The sequence below is a fragment of the Strigops habroptila genome, chromosome 2 (assembly GCF_004027225.2).
Source record: "Strigops habroptila isolate Jane chromosome 2, bStrHab1.2.pri, whole genome shotgun sequence".
In the NCBI taxonomy this organism is placed as follows: domain Eukaryota; kingdom Metazoa; phylum Chordata; class Aves; order Psittaciformes; family Psittacidae; genus Strigops; species Strigops habroptila.
This window is the reverse complement of record NC_044278.2, coordinates 4,269,551-4,285,465: the sequence shown is the minus strand read 5'-3', so window position 1 is coordinate 4,285,465 and position 15,915 is coordinate 4,269,551. Positions and strand designations below refer to the sequence as shown.

The following is a 15,915-nucleotide window of genomic DNA, read 5'->3' as shown; positions in this document are numbered from 1 at the left end:
CTTAAACTCAACGTTTGGTACAGACTTGATCAACTTTGCATTTCCTTCTGTCTGTAACTGGATGCCCAAATACTGCTCTTAGCCATTGAAGGAGAAACCATAACGTGAAATTAGGTATAAAATTTTACTGATTGATTGTATTTTGGTTGAACACTAGATCTTATGGCCTTTCTGAATGAAGTTGTGTGCACTTTAACCTTTTAATGGCTGTCAAAAGAGAGGTTAATTCTGAGGTTTTTCCTCTGTCTAGGGGATGTTTGAGGAACAGGAATAAAGATATTGCTTTTTGGTGTCAGTAAGACTGCTGAACTAAGGCTACTGTCAATAGCCAGTGTTTCTGTTAACAGTTACCTTTTAAGTCCTGCAGCTCTGATTTGTATAAAGAACTTTATGTAGCAGAGTGAGAAGTGGCGTAAGTTTGCAGGCTTGCTTATATTTATTTCAAATATAGTATCTTGTAGCTCTCTGTAACAAAATTGCCCCCCCTACATAGAAACAAATTCCTTTTAAATCACTCTTAGCAGACTAAAAATACCCAACCCACTCAATCCTTAAACTCCTTTATCTTTGGTGACACCTTAATAGTAACTGAATTTGAAAGTCCTCCATCCAAGAACAGCAATGCAATTGTGCACACACCTAAGAACGGCTCTAGTGGGGCAGACTGAGGTCCATCTTGCCCAGAATCCTTCTCCACAAGTGCTCATAAGCAATGCCCAGGAAAACATGAGAACAAGATAAACATAGATGCCTCTTCCTCCCCTAATACTCTTCCAACCTCTGTTTTGAATTCAGAGCGCTTCCAAAGCCATATGCAAGTTCCTCTATGTAGAAGAGCTTTGGACAGCTTTCTCATCTGTGAACTTGTCCATATAAATAAACTTCTGGCAGCCACATTTTTTAGCGGAGAAGTTCCGCAGATTTTACCCCACCACATTAAAAACCACCACTTCTATTTTTCCTTAAGCTTCTTTCCAGCTTCACATGTTTACTCCTAGTTCTTAACATCATGCAAGATGGTGAACAGCTTGCCTCCATCCAGCCTTTCAATTCAGCTCATAATTCAGTAGACCTCTATAGCATTCAGTGCACACACATTAAATCTAAAAGAGAGACAGTAGCTTAAACAGTTATTCCTCTTACCTTTGGTCACTGGCTTTGCCTGTATGGAGGCCTTTGCTAGGTCTGTTGTGTCCTTCAGATGAGGGGGACAGAATGCTACACAGTACTCCAGAGACAGGTGAACCACAGATTTATGCACTGCCACAACACTTTGTTTTATACTCTGTTTTAAAACCCTGCCTAAAGTTATCAGGGGATAATTAAGAGGAAAAAACAAACCACCCACAAAGAAAAATAGTACAACCCAAGTTGGTCAAATGGGCAACTAAACCCTTACTTGCAGGTTTATAAAGCTACCCCTCAGAAGCCTTATCTAGAGGTTTTTCCCCAGTCAAGTGTGATTTATGACAATTAAGCCACTTTCTTTAAGTCTAATGGCTGCAGCTGCAGCACATTAAATTGATTGCATCCAGCTTTTTTCTTTAAACCATTTTGCTCTAATTTGTTTGTATTTCGGGGGCAACAGCTAGATGTGTTTAAATGGTGGCTGCTTCCTCCACTTTGCCTTTTGTCATTCTTTTGCAAGAAAGTGGCATTATTTGTCACCTTTCATTTTATTTTGCTATGCTTCTGCAATTAGCCTCCACTGGTTACAGTAAGTCTGCTCTTGAATTAACTATTACAACATGCTAAAATGACTAAGTGCATCAGCACAATACACAACTGAAAAGGTGTTACCAAAACAGAACTACAAACCGTTACCTGGAATACCAAATGTATAAGAATACTTTATTGGATGAGGGGGAAGTACAGACTTACAGCATTTCTGAGAGCCTTTTATAATTAAGAAAATAATTTAGAATATAAATAAGTTTTATATATATCAGATAGTTTTAACATGCATAACACTAGACCACGTAACATGAAAGGTACACAAATGCATGCCACCACCTTCACCGAGTGCGAATCTTCTCAACTGTATTCATCTTTCATCCTTTTGGAAAGTTCATCATCTGTCAATACATGGAGTGAATAAAGGCTACAGGTTGGTCTTTCTCTGCTGTAGTAGGTAAGCTGTGATAGTGATAGGAACAGCCTGAAGAGAGTACATAGCACAACTCTTCCCCTTTGAGTTCTTAAATTGAAGTTTTCTTCCAAATTAAGGGGTTATAGTAATGCATTCATCCATAAAAATATATTATCTTAAATCCAGGAGCCTGATTTCTGGAGCTGAAGAGGGCTATGGTCACTGTAATAGGTATCATAGATAATTTAACGTACACTATAGAGAGAGCACTTAACTTGTACATGCTGCTTATAAGTGGTCTTGAACATTAAACTCCTTTTGCTTTCTATGGGCCTGTTATCTAGACATTTTCTAAATAATCCAGTCTATTTTATGGAAAAATAAAATGTATCTGGCCAGTACTACTTGTGTGTACTCACTTAATTTCAGCCCTGGGAAAACAGTCAAAAACACGTATATGGTAACGGGTGATTCCAATAACAATGAACAGGGCTGATGAGGTGGCTGGATAATCTATCCCTGGTGAGTACTACAGTCATTAATTCCATTATCTCAGTGCCTGTCTTTCTGATAGGTTGAGCTCTGGCACTGGATTTGTTTCTCCCAATTATCTCTCTAGGCTAGGGGATGACAAATAAGGGATTATTTTCAATTAGTAAGGTGTAAGAGAATGGGAATGTGCAGTGCAAGTGCATGCTTTGCGTGGATATTTATTTCAGAGGGTTAGAGTCTTCTCTTTTTGGCTTAACACACTCTCTCTGGTGTAAGTATGTCCAAACGCGGATTTAATCAGATAAAAATACAATGCAGAGAAAGCCCAAAAGTGGTAATACCAGTTGATAAGTCTCTATTTGTTTTCCCCTCAGGTCACAAAGTCTTAAGGTAAGGTAAATCATACCCCAATGTTTACATCTAAGCCTTTCCAAATCAAACTTTAAGGAATATAATAAATTAATTACCTTTGATAACAAACAAAAAAACCACTTCTACTTGGCACCTGTTTAAGGCAGTCAAATGGTACTCTGAGGCAGAGCATACAATAGGAATAGTGTTGACACCTCCATACTAGTAAGCTTAATCTGTCCTAAATAATGACAGCATTTATGGCCCATTTCTAATGGCTTTGTCCTGAACTTGCACAAGTAATTTACCTGAAATGACTCAGGTGGAGGTGTACAGCTGTTGTGAGCAGGTAGCTGAGTTTGAGCCATTCTTTGGAAAGGCAGATCTTCAGCTCGTGTTCCTCTCTCTGGCTCTTAGATCTAGTGGCAGTCCCACAAGATCCCATGGGTATATCCCATCCTTGGCACGGGGTTGCATGTGGCGGGTGAAGCACATGCATGGACATGCAGAGGCAACATATCTTCTATGTATCTTCTATAGCTGCTGCTATCTAGCTTCTTCACATACAACATGAAGGCTTTGTTTCCTGATGCTTAAGGGTACCTATATAGGGTTCTCCATAAATCATTAAATGTACCACAGATGCAAGAAAGGCACAGCACAGGGAAACTGCAACTAGTTTAACTTGGAAAGCATTTCTAGCTGGATAATGCATAATAGGTTCCTTGCAGTTAAGCAGAGACTACCAACTCGTTAAATATATACAGTAGCATTTCTTTCCAACCTTTTACATTAAAATTGGGTCTTTCACAACACACCGCATCTGAAACTCACTAGCTTGTAAGAGAAACAAATGCTTTACTGATTTTTCTTTTTGTTTTAAACAACACAGTCTTTACAGTATTTACAAAAAGCAAAACAGAAATCCACATCTATACATAGAAAAGCTTTACCGGCATTCATGGTGCTCCTTGATAATAGAACTAAAGGCATTCTGATGTAAACTTGTCTTCACTCTTTTTTCCCTTTGTCTTCTGTTGCAAAACCAAACTCTCACAACTTCTTTCTCAAGATTGAGCCCCTCAGCCATCCTCATAATTTCCTGAGAAGAAGGCTTACTTTGTTCTCCAAAGTGCCTCTCTAGGGCTTCTTTGGCAGCGATACTGGATAAAGGGATAAAATTTCACCTTTAAAAACTTCTGACACATTCAGGCTTTCACCTCTAGTTCAGGATAAGGGTCAAGTAACAGCACTGAAGATGGTGACTTGTTTTGTTTCCTCTTTTTCAATGGAAAGGAAACCCACAGAGCTTAAAGTACACTGTAGTTCTTTGCTGACATGAACAGCAAGACATCACGCAGAATTTCAGCAGAGAGTAATTTAAAGGCAAAACTGGCATCACTTCTGGTGCTATTTCAGTGGTAATCATGAAATATTAATGCTCCTTGATATCCTCTAGGACAAACACTAACTAGACATGAACAGGATCACAAGAATTGGAACGAGCCTGACCACCCATTCTGCCCCAGTCATTATTTTCTGGCAGAGCCTTAATCTGTTCCTTAGAGTCATCAGTGACCAAAGTTGAGCGGTTCCATAACAAAAACAAGTTAAGACTACTATCTTTTCTTATTGTTGGGTAGAATTTGCTTCTCGTTTGTGTTACATGTTCTCAGAAAGTATCTGCGTCGTGTCTAGGGGACGTGGATGCACCCAGAACTGCTTCAGCAGTAGCTGTAATTTCTTTGGACACAAGAGGGCACTTCATGCATTATTATGGAAATGAAGTATAAGTCTGTTAAATACAAAATATCTGCTGGAGTTCTAGTTACTTTATTACTTCATCTGTAATATGTTGTTGGTCTTTCATTTACAGGTAAATATTTTGCAATATTTACTAATGTTACCAAAGCTACCTAATCAATAGCAATGTGATCTGCACACACAGAAGCATAGAAACATCATTATTTTCGACTAAGAGCTTCTTAGGCTTTGATCAAAGTATGAAATAATATAGCTTCCACAAATTCAAATTAAGTAGTTTTTGCTCAGGGTATAAATAACCTAATTCAGTTTGCGCGACTTTTGTTGTAACTCCGGTTTGCCTTCAAACATCCATTAAGAATTGCTAAGAATAAGGTTGCAGTTCAGATAAAGTCCATCTCTCTGATTAGTTTTGTGTTGGACTAGATGACCTTTAAAGGTCCCTTCCAACCCAAACTGTTCTATGATTCTAAGACTCAACAAAACAAGTCTTAAGTTGAGTGTGAGAGGAGAAAGTACATGTTGTGGCTGTGGGACAATAGAGCAGCCTACGTCTCTGGGAGGTGGCTCTATTGGGAACGACTCCTGTTCAAAGAACAGGCACTTCACTGTAACAGGTAGGGCCAACAGCACCAGAGTTGTCCCCAGAGACAGACAAATTCCCTTCCTGCAGAATACTACTACAGCTTCTTGGAGGCCCCCTGAGTGAATTCTTCACCAAAGATTATAAGAGTCTGGGATATCTAAAGGAGAAGGAAATCCCCCATGTTCTCATTTTGTCTATTTGGTAATTGGTTTTGTAACATGATTTACTAGCCTACTTGATTTTCTTATGGAGTTAGGCCAGAAAAATGGTAGGTGTTGGCCACCTGAGGTGTGAGAAACAGGAGGAAGACAACACCCTGTTTTCCCCTTTAGCTAATTAAAGTGTTTCTTTGGGAATTCCAAAGAATCCAGGGAAGATAATAGGGATGCAATATTTCATGTAAAAGCTGGCCCTCAAACTTCCCAGACCTCAATTCTCTAGTGAAATAATGCAATTTATTTTGGTGTAAAGTAGAACCTCCCAAAATGAAAGCAAGGGTGCTCTGATACCTTATTCAATATATAAATATAATAAAATATGGGCAGAATTATAATAAAATATTTCTTCTTATTAAAGTGTGTTGTCATATGTTGAAAAAAGTCTTTAATTGGGAAAAGTTGTATATGTGGAGCAAGTTGGGGGGTTGGAGGGTTATGTGGTTATTTTTTCACTGGGGTATTTCAAAATAGTGAAACATTTTGAAACATTCGCTATTGAGACTCATTAATAGAAAATAACACTTCGATTTTGAACCCGAGAAAAAGCGGCATCTTCGCCAATGTGGTTCCTAACATGTAACAACCTAAATATTTATTACCTTATGGTGGTTCTGCGTTTCCTCTTCCGCTCATTCACTCCAACCTTTTCGTTGTATAAAGCTGTATTAAAACCAAACCAAAACAGTTACCTCCCACAGGGAACGGAAAACAAGCACATTCACCTCCAGAAAAAAGTCCCTTTCTCTAAGGACAAGACAAAGCATACAGATAATGTCACTGATTAACAGCAGCATCACTCATAGGAGCACTTCATTCTTTAAGATGGCTGGTCTTTGTTTTACCTCCAGCTATAAATTGTTATAACAAAAGGATGTGCCACCGATAGCACTGCAAACAGCACTGGGTCTGTGCCTGCGTACCTGCGGAGCTGTACTTCAGCCCCCTTCTTTGACATACCTTATTCCTCCTGCCCTGCAGGGTACAGCCTAGGGAGATGGAGCCCAGTTCCATCCCTATTGGCTACCTCACCCTCTTTCTTCACACGTACAGCCTTGATCCCCAACCCCAATTATTCAGCTGCCTCTTTTACTCCACTTTCTGAGGGACAAGTCGCCTCTCACCAAGCAGAAGTTTCTGCCTGCACACATGATCTTACCCTGCAGCGCAAGCCTGGGACACTGCCCAGGCAGTCAGCAGTTGCTGCCCACCACAGCCCCCTCACAAGTGATTCTTGCAGTATACCCTGCATGCATGAGGAGAGCCTCTGGTTCCTAGTGCTGTTACACGGGAAGGAAGCTTTCTACATTTGGTTTAAAGGGAACTGAAGTGTGTGGCAGAAGCAGACATTTAACAAGGTTTCCTACCATTCAATACAATAGCAAATCCAAAAAATAGCATTAAGACTATCTTCTCTTTCTTCCCATGCTAGGTGAGTGCTGCACAGTGGTAGCCCTGACTTTTGCTGTCACCTGCAGGCACACTGCTTCTGAGCACCACAATTCATCCAGCTGAAAGGCTGAAAACGGAATTCATCACAACCCATTCCGTTCAAATCAACCTACCTGTCCTAATGTACACCTTGCCCAGTGAACCCATGACTTGTCATGCAACTGGAAATTAACTAGGCAAAAGGAAGGGAATCCTCTAGCAGCTAAAAGTTTGCATCAAAACCCTCTATGTCATGCTATTCTTCTGCAGGGTTTAAAGACCACTGTGTCAGCTGAACTCAAATCCTTTCCCCAGTGGCCACATCTCATATGCTCAAGGTTGGAAGGAAGAGTCCTTTGCTAGTGAAGAACCCCTGTATGCTGCTAAACGGGCTGTCCTACAGATCCTAATAACAGCTCTGACATAGGTTACAGGAAGGGAGATAATTTGCGGGGATGGGATTGAAATAAATTACTTCCAGTAGGCCAAGTGATGTTTCTGCTATTCTGTACCCTCCATGCATTTCAGTTTGCCTCTCCTTGCTCACCTCAAAGTACTAACCAAAATTTAATATGAGCACATTTTAGCATGTGCTAAAAAACCCTCTGATTTATGGAAGACACCTACTAGTGCTTCGGCATATATATGAGATCCTGGTTTAAATGCAAAACGGCATTTAGAGGATTTCAAATCTCTACCTCCTACTTGTTCTGCTTCCTCCAGCCACTTGGACAGTATTGATTTCAGTTTGCATGCGTTCTTGAAACTCAGCTGCAAGTTTTCAAACCTGCAAATAGTGGTTTGGCTGAACTCAGAGCCGTGCACAGCCGCCAGCGCTTCTCCAACATTGGTTTGGGTATAACCTGTCAAAAAAGAAGAGAAACAAATAAAGCTTTCTAGAAAGGGTTAATTTCCCTGAGCTGCTTATCCCTTCACTGCTGACTCTTATAGACAGTGTGTGCCTGCAATATCTGGGATAGGCTTTCTCCAGAGGTCTCTGTGGATGGCTCTGAGCTCACCTCAGAGATATGTTCTCCTATTGGTTTCAGCGGAGTTTTACACCCTGAGATTAGCAATCTGAGAAGGATCCAGACACCTCATATCTTTCTTTCTTTTCTTTTGCAACAGCAATAAGCTAATCCTTGGTGGCACCTCTGGTCTCCTGTTACTTGCTGCCACAACTAAGTTGAAGAGAAATGCTGCAATTTCTATGCAGACACTAACTCTGTAACAGCAGCTCCCTGCTCAGTGCTCTGAACACGTATCTGCCATGTTCAGGGGTCTGGCTCATCGTCCTCCCTTTCTGCCTCTGCACCAGAGCAGGCAGGAACTCTTTAGATGCTGAATGTCTCATGGGGCAGCTTTTTCCTTCCATTTTTATTGCACTAACTCAGTGCCTCAGTCTCAGACCCACAGCCCATATTAACTCTGTCTTCCTTTGTAAAGCTCAACCGCAGATTAGTTTTCCTGTGCAAATTGCACTTTTCCCATCAGAGCACCAAGCCCAGGCTCTGTGTCACTTGTTTGCATCAGAGGAAGTTTTGTTCTCTCACAAATTCCAGATGATTTACAGTGATTAACAGCGTAGGGCCTAGCAAACCTTTCTGTTCCTGTGGCTGACATTTAAATTTTGGGGGTTTTGTTTTGTGGGATTTTCGTGGGGTTTTTTTGGTTGGTTGGTTTTGAGTTTTTTTGGGTATTTCTTTTTCTGGGAGTTTGGGATTTTTTTCAGTGTAATTCAAATAAGGGTGAGACTGACTTTTACTTTGCAATGTACCTCTGTTCCCTACAGGTGAGAAAGACAGGGTTCACTCAGTCTACCTTTGTCCTCAGCTAAGATTTTCCAGTGAAAGACAAGCACCCCACTGGAGACCCACTAATGCAATCCATCTTGCACCAGCCCCAGTAGTTATCAGACAGTAGCTACTGTACCTGTGTCCTAGAAGAAGAAAACAAATCAGAAAGAGAAGCTTCCTACTGGTATGAAATATTTGCCGTGGGTGCAACCCATCTTGTATACTGAACTGACACCACGCCATCAGGTGAAGCGGGAAGAAAACGGGTATGAGAGGCTATAACATGTGCTGCCCTAAGTTGCAGAAAATTTGGGGTTGTGCTACATTACACACCTGCTACTGAATGTAATGAACAATAATAATTTTCTTTGCACTTAAGAAAATAATTTAAGGGCAGGAGAGTTTAAAGTAACTTTCTGCATACTAGGTTGTGAAAAGCTGAAGTACATTAATTCTATTCGAGCCTCCTAGGAATAAAAAAGTTTGTCAGTGCAAGGAAGGATTAGTTATGATGAGACAACTGCAGAGGCTAGACCATAAAACATTTCGAAACAATTGGGTTTTCACTGGAATCTTTTAGCCTGTTTTTCACGGACATAAAGCACATACCCAGCTTAATTCTCCGCAGCTTAAATTCATTAGCAAATTTCTCCAGTTCCCTGATTTCAGGGGAGTCCATGTCAACGGGCTCTTCGACTGACTTGCTCTTTCTGCGGAACTCCTGCTTAAAGTCTGCAGCAGTGGGATCGTCTGTGAGGAGGGACTGGTGCATAGGTGTGAAGCTGTGGCCCAGGGCACAGGAGCTGGCACTCAGGGCGTGCTCGGGGAATTTATAAAGGCAAGGAGTCAGGCTACCTGAGCAAAGAGAAAACGCGGTACAGTTATTCTCTACTGCTACACAATAAAAGCATGCCTTCATCATCGCATAATCCCTGCCTGTAATAACTATTACATATCGTCTGCAAAAGTATCCAAGAGTGAGGATCTCCTAGGAGGCACGGTCTTTCTCTTGTCCCAATACATGAAACTCAACCAACAGCCACTTTCATGGGCCACAGCCATCCTATTTCTCAGACAACTGCGATGCACTTAAGTAAGATAGCAAATGGTCCAAACTTTAACAAATGACAATCCAAGGTCTCAGCTGGAATTCAGTGGCATAACAAGATTGATGGATCTATGTCATTTTGAGCCACCTAAAATGTGCCAGTCTCTATTTCCTGGTACAATGAATATTTCCATGTAAAGAGCATTTGATGCTCAGATATTATCTTGATTTAGCTTGAGCATTAAAGTTGTTTGAGGAAAGTAAACAGCTAAGAGATCAAAGAAAAAAAAGAAAAAAAAACCCAAAAAACAAAAAAAAGATAAAAAAAAATACCCCCAACAACCCACAAACATCCCTTCACCCCCAACCCAGAACACATTCAGAAGGAATTGCTCAAGGACAGACAAATATTATCTCACGCTATCTTTTGCTCACAAATATCAGACTCAACAAGGGGATTCATTTAAGAGTGAAGGCTGGAGTTTTTGCAAGATATTGTACATAGAACTAAAGAGTCTCTGACCTGAAGGGGAAAAAAAAAAGTCATTGGAGAAATATGAACACACTCCAGTGTACCTGGAGCACGCAGTGAAATCCAGGTTCTCAGGATATCCTTCCCAATTTTCTAAATCACACAAAACTTTGTAGCAGAACTCAGAACTTCATTAACCTCCCAACCCCTTCCTCCATTTACTTTTCCCGTCTTCACGGCCCCGATTGCTCTCACCAGCACTGGAGTTTCAAACCCCGCAGGAATATTTTATATGCTTCACATAAGATAACCAGAAAAAAAAAATGCAGTTCTCAAAGAACAAAGGAAAAGACTAAAAACAGAGAAGGAGACTTGCTTTGCAAGGTGCTGACACTGTTTACCACATTGGGATGCGGCATGCTGCATGTCTGTAAGATACGACTCTGGGAGAGACTTGCTGACAGCATCTCTGGAGTTGCAGGCTTGATGCCTAAAAAAAAGTAAGGGTAAAAAAAGAAAGGAGAAAAACGAACGTGTGTTTAATTTGATATGAAACAAAATGAACTTCTGAGCAATAGTGTTTGTTTAATACCTATTAACTTTTCCTGGGGATCTGAGCAATGCCAGGAACGTTTGCGACAGATACTTATATGCACAATGAAATAGGAGCATTTGCACATTTACACACCATGAAGAAAGTCTACACTTTGTCCCTAAAAAGTCCTTATACTGATGTATTCATCTATACTGACTCACTCTAATTTTCCTTCGTTTTTAAGTGAAATAAAATGCTAAATTTCATTTGGATTATCTCTGAGTCATGATTATTTCCTGGGAGTTGTGTTAAATTGGTTCACGGTATTATCTCATTGACTGCTACTTGAATTTGCATAGAAAACAGTTCTTCTTCCTTACTTAGCCTGGGACATGGAAAATGAAGCAGGATGCTAGCATACATTCATGAGTGTAAAAATCCACAATCATCTGTATGATCTGCCTGCTGAATTCAGCTATCCTTCTATTATGTCACCATTTTATTTTATAGGTCCTGTCAGGGCTCCATCACCCCAGGTACTTATAATGTACAGGTATATTGGGTAGATCACTCCTGGTCCCTCAAACAGTGATGATCACCAGGGCAAGTGGGCATAGATGAGTGAAAAGAGCAGCACGGTCCCAGACTTACAGAGAGAAATAAGATACAGTGATTTCCCAAAGGGATGCAGGCGTTTGGGAAAACTGGGCACTGACCTCTAATTTCCTAACCCCTTTTCTAGTGCCTTAGTCCCAGTCCTGTCTTCTTTAGGCAACTCTCTTGAATCAGTCCCTCTAAAGGAAAACTGACAAAAATCAACACCCGGTTGAGGGTATGCTCTTACCTGCCATCACCCCATAGGTAGATGGTTGATTTCCATAATGACAGGAAGGCACAGAGTAATGAAGGCCTGCCACAGTGTTTCCCAAAGTTGTCATGGCAAAGCGGATGCAGGAACATACAGGAATTTGGATCAAAGACAAAACAGATGGGACTGGTGAGAAAATGTGTGAGGATTCAAGACACAGCATTTGAGTTCAGAGGCAGACAGTACCCTTGTATGCAGTTTTTGTGTTCATTCAGTCAGCATTTAACTCTGCGCCATAACCATGAGGTTAACACTGCTGGAAGTCCAGACACTTGGCCAGGTCACACTAGATGAGACTGCCAGTACAATTAGTGAGATACCCTTTGAGCCAAGACCACAGAAGTTGTCATGCTGTGGTCTCAATGCATTATTTTTAGAATATCTGTGGGCACAACCCAGTTTACATACACTGCTGAGCAAGGGAAGTTCAAGGAGCTTCCACATGCCATTTCATTTAATCTTACATAAAAACTTGCTCTGGGTTCCCATAAAATTGATTGTCTTCGCTATTGTGTAAACCCCACGGTGAACATAGGCATCAAGGAAGGCAATATTTTATGCATGTCTAAGACCTGGGCTTCCAAAAGCAGCAGTTTGGGATATTTGCTTTGAGGCATCCAGAAGTCACATTTTCTAAAGTACCAAGTCACCAAAACCACTTTGGAGAACTTTGGCAGGGTGTTAGGGAAACAGGATGATAGACTCTGGGTTCTTCTAAAAGTTTAAGCCTAAATCAACATCTTCCACCATCGGCACCAAAACCCACAGAGTTAATTTATCTCTAGTGTTTTCATAGTTTCAGATCTGTGCTTAGTAATCACCAGTGCCTTAACAATCAGACAATTTTTTGCTGAATACACAATATAAGAGATGTACCTGCTTATGCGTGAGAAACATGCATAAGTGGGCACAGAAATGCATATACTGTCCCCTCTAACAACTGTTATAAAATACAATATTAGAAATATAATATTATATAATTAATATTTAAAAATTTGTGTTCATGGACATTCAGATGTGTTAACCTGCATTATAGAGCACGCATTCCAGCTGTTCAAAACAATACCATTAATTAGGGACTAGAATCTGTTTTACAACAGTAATCATAACAGTAAAAAGTCCTGTTTAGATATACGGATATAAATTCAACTAAAACAAGCATGCTTATGTTAGCATAAATGCACTGAAAATAAAGATTGCATTAATAATACTAAAGCATTTAGAGCAATTAAACTTTTCTGTTGAGATAAGATCTAAGTGGTTACTGTTATTTCTCTATTATTTCATAACCCATAGACTACAATTTTAATACATAAAATTAGCTTTTTCAACTGGTTAATAAAGATTTAAAATTAACTAGCAAGGATGACACTATTTAAATTAAAGAATAACAAAGTGTTGAGGATATGGCAGAACATCAGCTGCATCACAGTATTTGAACAATACAGTATAATCATTGGTACAGTATTTGAACAGAAGTATATTCATCTGTATTTTGTGATGCACAAGTTCTCCTCCGGTGCCTTCAACAGAATGGCATTGTTTATTGCAATTTCTGAATCTATGTATGAAAGTTGTAAACCTTTACCCATTACAGTTAGCACCCTCTGTCACTGCTTCCACTCTCACAGGGCCATCTGTTAGATGCGATCCTGCAAACAAAATTCCCACTGACTACAGTGGTACTTGTCCTTGGGTCGTAACTACAAAATATCAAACCCCAAATCCGAAGCAGATGAGCAAACGCTTTTGGCTGGTTATCATCATATACTTCTTATTACGAATCAGATGAATCTCGAAAATACTGTTATGATACAGATACATAAATTTGGCCTCATAGAAAATTTAAATTCTCATATTCCCTACTAGCACTATTAACCAACAGCCGTATTAGGATATCTTGAGCCCCCTGTTTAATGTATAAAATCCTGTTATGTATCACCAATGCTCAGTTTTCTTTACTTACATGCTTTTTTTCTTATTAAAATATTTTATTACCAATGCATTTCAGGAGAGGGCTAGTTTCTTGTTAAAATTCCGAATAAAATTCTTACCTTAATGCAATTTCAAATAAATCATTATTATAAAAATCATTTCATTTTCTGTTCCTGAAAGCTTGCCTTCAACAATTCCTGTATTGCGGAATCTCACTTCTGCAGGTTTAAGGCTGCAAGAAAACTCTCTCTGTCTCTCTCTCAGATAGTTCAGTGATTACACAGTTCTAGTATTTAAATACAATTAACTGGATTATATACATAAACACACCAAATTTAAAAATACTGATGAGGATTCTGCTACCAGTTTAGAACATCCCACTTAAATCTTAGTCTTGATTATGCATTATGCTTTGCAAAGCAATGGTTTTCCTTCTTGAAAGCGTCCCCCAAATAATATTAAGACTTGTCCTGGTTTAGATACATTTCCTATTTGAGGTAATTTATATTATTTTAAATTGTGGTTACACAATAAACAAACTTTCACTTTATTTACATGACACTTGTCTTTAAAGACTATATAGTCATAACAACAGTGACAGTGTTTGGACCTGTTCTAAGTTAATGCACTGGTAACATACTTGAGCCTAATCTTGTGACAAACTTAGAGAAAGCTACAAACTTAGGTAAAACACAAACATTCGGGGGTTTCCCCATTCCCTTATCATGCAGTTTTGTGAAAAGGCTTTTACTTTAAAGTGGTCCCAATCACACACAGCATTGATGCTAAACACTTGTAGTATTTTAGAACTCGATGAACATGTATCATCCAAAAGCATTACAAATGAGAGTTACTGAAAGCAAGATTATTTTTAAAAGTACCTGTAGACACAACATTGGTGGCATGGTTAGAAACCGGTAGGCACTCTGCGGCGCTGTGATGCATTATCAGAGGCAGAGAGGGAGAAGAGTCAGAATTCAAGGGTACAAAGGTGTCAGATGAAGCAAATGCTTGGCAAGTCATACCCTCCAACAGGCAAAGAGCCGCTTGCCTCTGTTTTCTAACAGAACAGATCCTGCACGATTAAGAGCAGCTCAAACTATTCTGGGCTTTTTACTTTCAATACATATACAGGAGGGCTCCAGAGCACAGGGAGGTCGTGTGCAGGTATTTATACCACTAGGAAATCCCTTTATCCATTTTAATGTTCTTTTCCCAGCAATATTGCTATACTGCTATAGAGCCTCCTTCCTTCCCACACAAACACGATACGTTTCCAATTAATGAGGGGAGAAGAAGAGGGAAACTAGAGACATGATTTGACAGATATTTTCAATTAGGTCTTTTGTGAAGAACAACGACAAGAAAAAACGTATAACAGTATCGTCTCCAAAGTCGGTAGCAATGAGACAGGTACGTTTCATACTAAGTAGGTTTCCACAGTTAACACCTGCCCCCAAAATCTCATCCTGGCAATTGTCTGGAAGGCAACCTGGCTAGGACCTCAATTGTAAGTCTGCAAAAGTCAAGGATCCATAGCAAAATAATCTAAATTAACCTAATTCCCAGCAGTTGCACAGTGATCATTTGTCTTAACATACGTCGTATAAATCAGAGATGTGTAATATTGAGCAGCTGTATACAGAAGGAAGTTTCTGAACAGATAGCTTTACATTAGCATGGTGTACTAAATGTTTATCAAAGATAAACTGTTGAAAGAGCCCACAGTGTGACATAAGACTCATTCACAGTTCCTATTATTAATTTATATTATTGCAACATCTACAGTTTCATCCAGAAGGTCCTGGTCTTTATTGTGCTACATATTAAGTAAAACCAGGATCTTTCCTCAAAAGAATTTACTAGAGTGATTTGTTGGCATGAGATTGGAATTGCTTTAGAGCAGTAAAGAACATACAGGTTACCCTAAAAATGATGAAAATTACTGCAGAACACGATAGTCATATATTCTATGTATACGCCATAAATTTCAAACGCAAGAATGACACAGGTGGTCTATTTAATTTATTTTTACTTTATAGGAAGTAAAATGTATTGATGTGGAGGATTTGGTTTGGGGTTTTTTGTGGTCTGTTTTGGGATTTTTGGGGGGGTTTGGGTGGGTTTTGGGGGTTTCTTCTTTGGCTGGTTGGTTTTTGTTTGTGACCAAAGATAGTTGGGTCAGACCTTTGATTTATTTTATGTAAAGACGATGATACTTCTTGTGTGCTTGGTATTCCAAACAAGTTCAAATGTCTGAGTGAGATTTTTGATGGCATAGACTTCATTTATACGATATGAGAGCAACCCTACATGTTATTGTGTCATTTTTC

General features: G+C 39.6%; 1 protein-coding gene across 6 annotated transcripts; it reads right to left on the bottom strand.

Moving 5' to 3' along the window:
- Window positions 1-1,708: 1,708 nt before the first annotated feature.
- On the bottom strand, window positions 1,709-14,663 carry POU1F1 (POU class 1 homeobox 1). Of its 6 annotated transcripts, none has more exons than XM_030471778.1 (7): window positions 14,464-14,663; window positions 11,624-11,689; window positions 10,617-10,734; window positions 9,334-9,575; window positions 7,627-7,791; window positions 6,100-6,160; window positions 1,709-4,095 (listed from the first exon to the last, which is right to left on the bottom strand). In XM_030471778.1, exons 1-7 carry the CDS (start codon window positions 14,603-14,605, stop codon window positions 3,882-3,884), a joined length of 1,008 nt encoding a protein of 335 aa, XP_030327638.1. In that variant the 5' UTR covers window positions 14,606-14,663; the 3' UTR covers window positions 1,709-3,881. The 6 variants fall into 6 exon arrangements, with proteins under 6 accessions (XP_030327638.1, XP_030327641.1, XP_030327636.1 ...); XM_030471781.1 differs by lacking the exon at window positions 10,617-10,734 and adding an exon at window positions 12,469-12,474 and having other exon boundaries at window positions 3,830-4,095; window positions 9,334-9,579; window positions 14,464-14,605; XM_030471776.1 differs by having other exon boundaries at window positions 3,830-4,095; window positions 11,624-11,773; window positions 14,464-14,605.
- Between the last annotated feature and the right edge of the window lie 1,252 nt (window positions 14,664-15,915).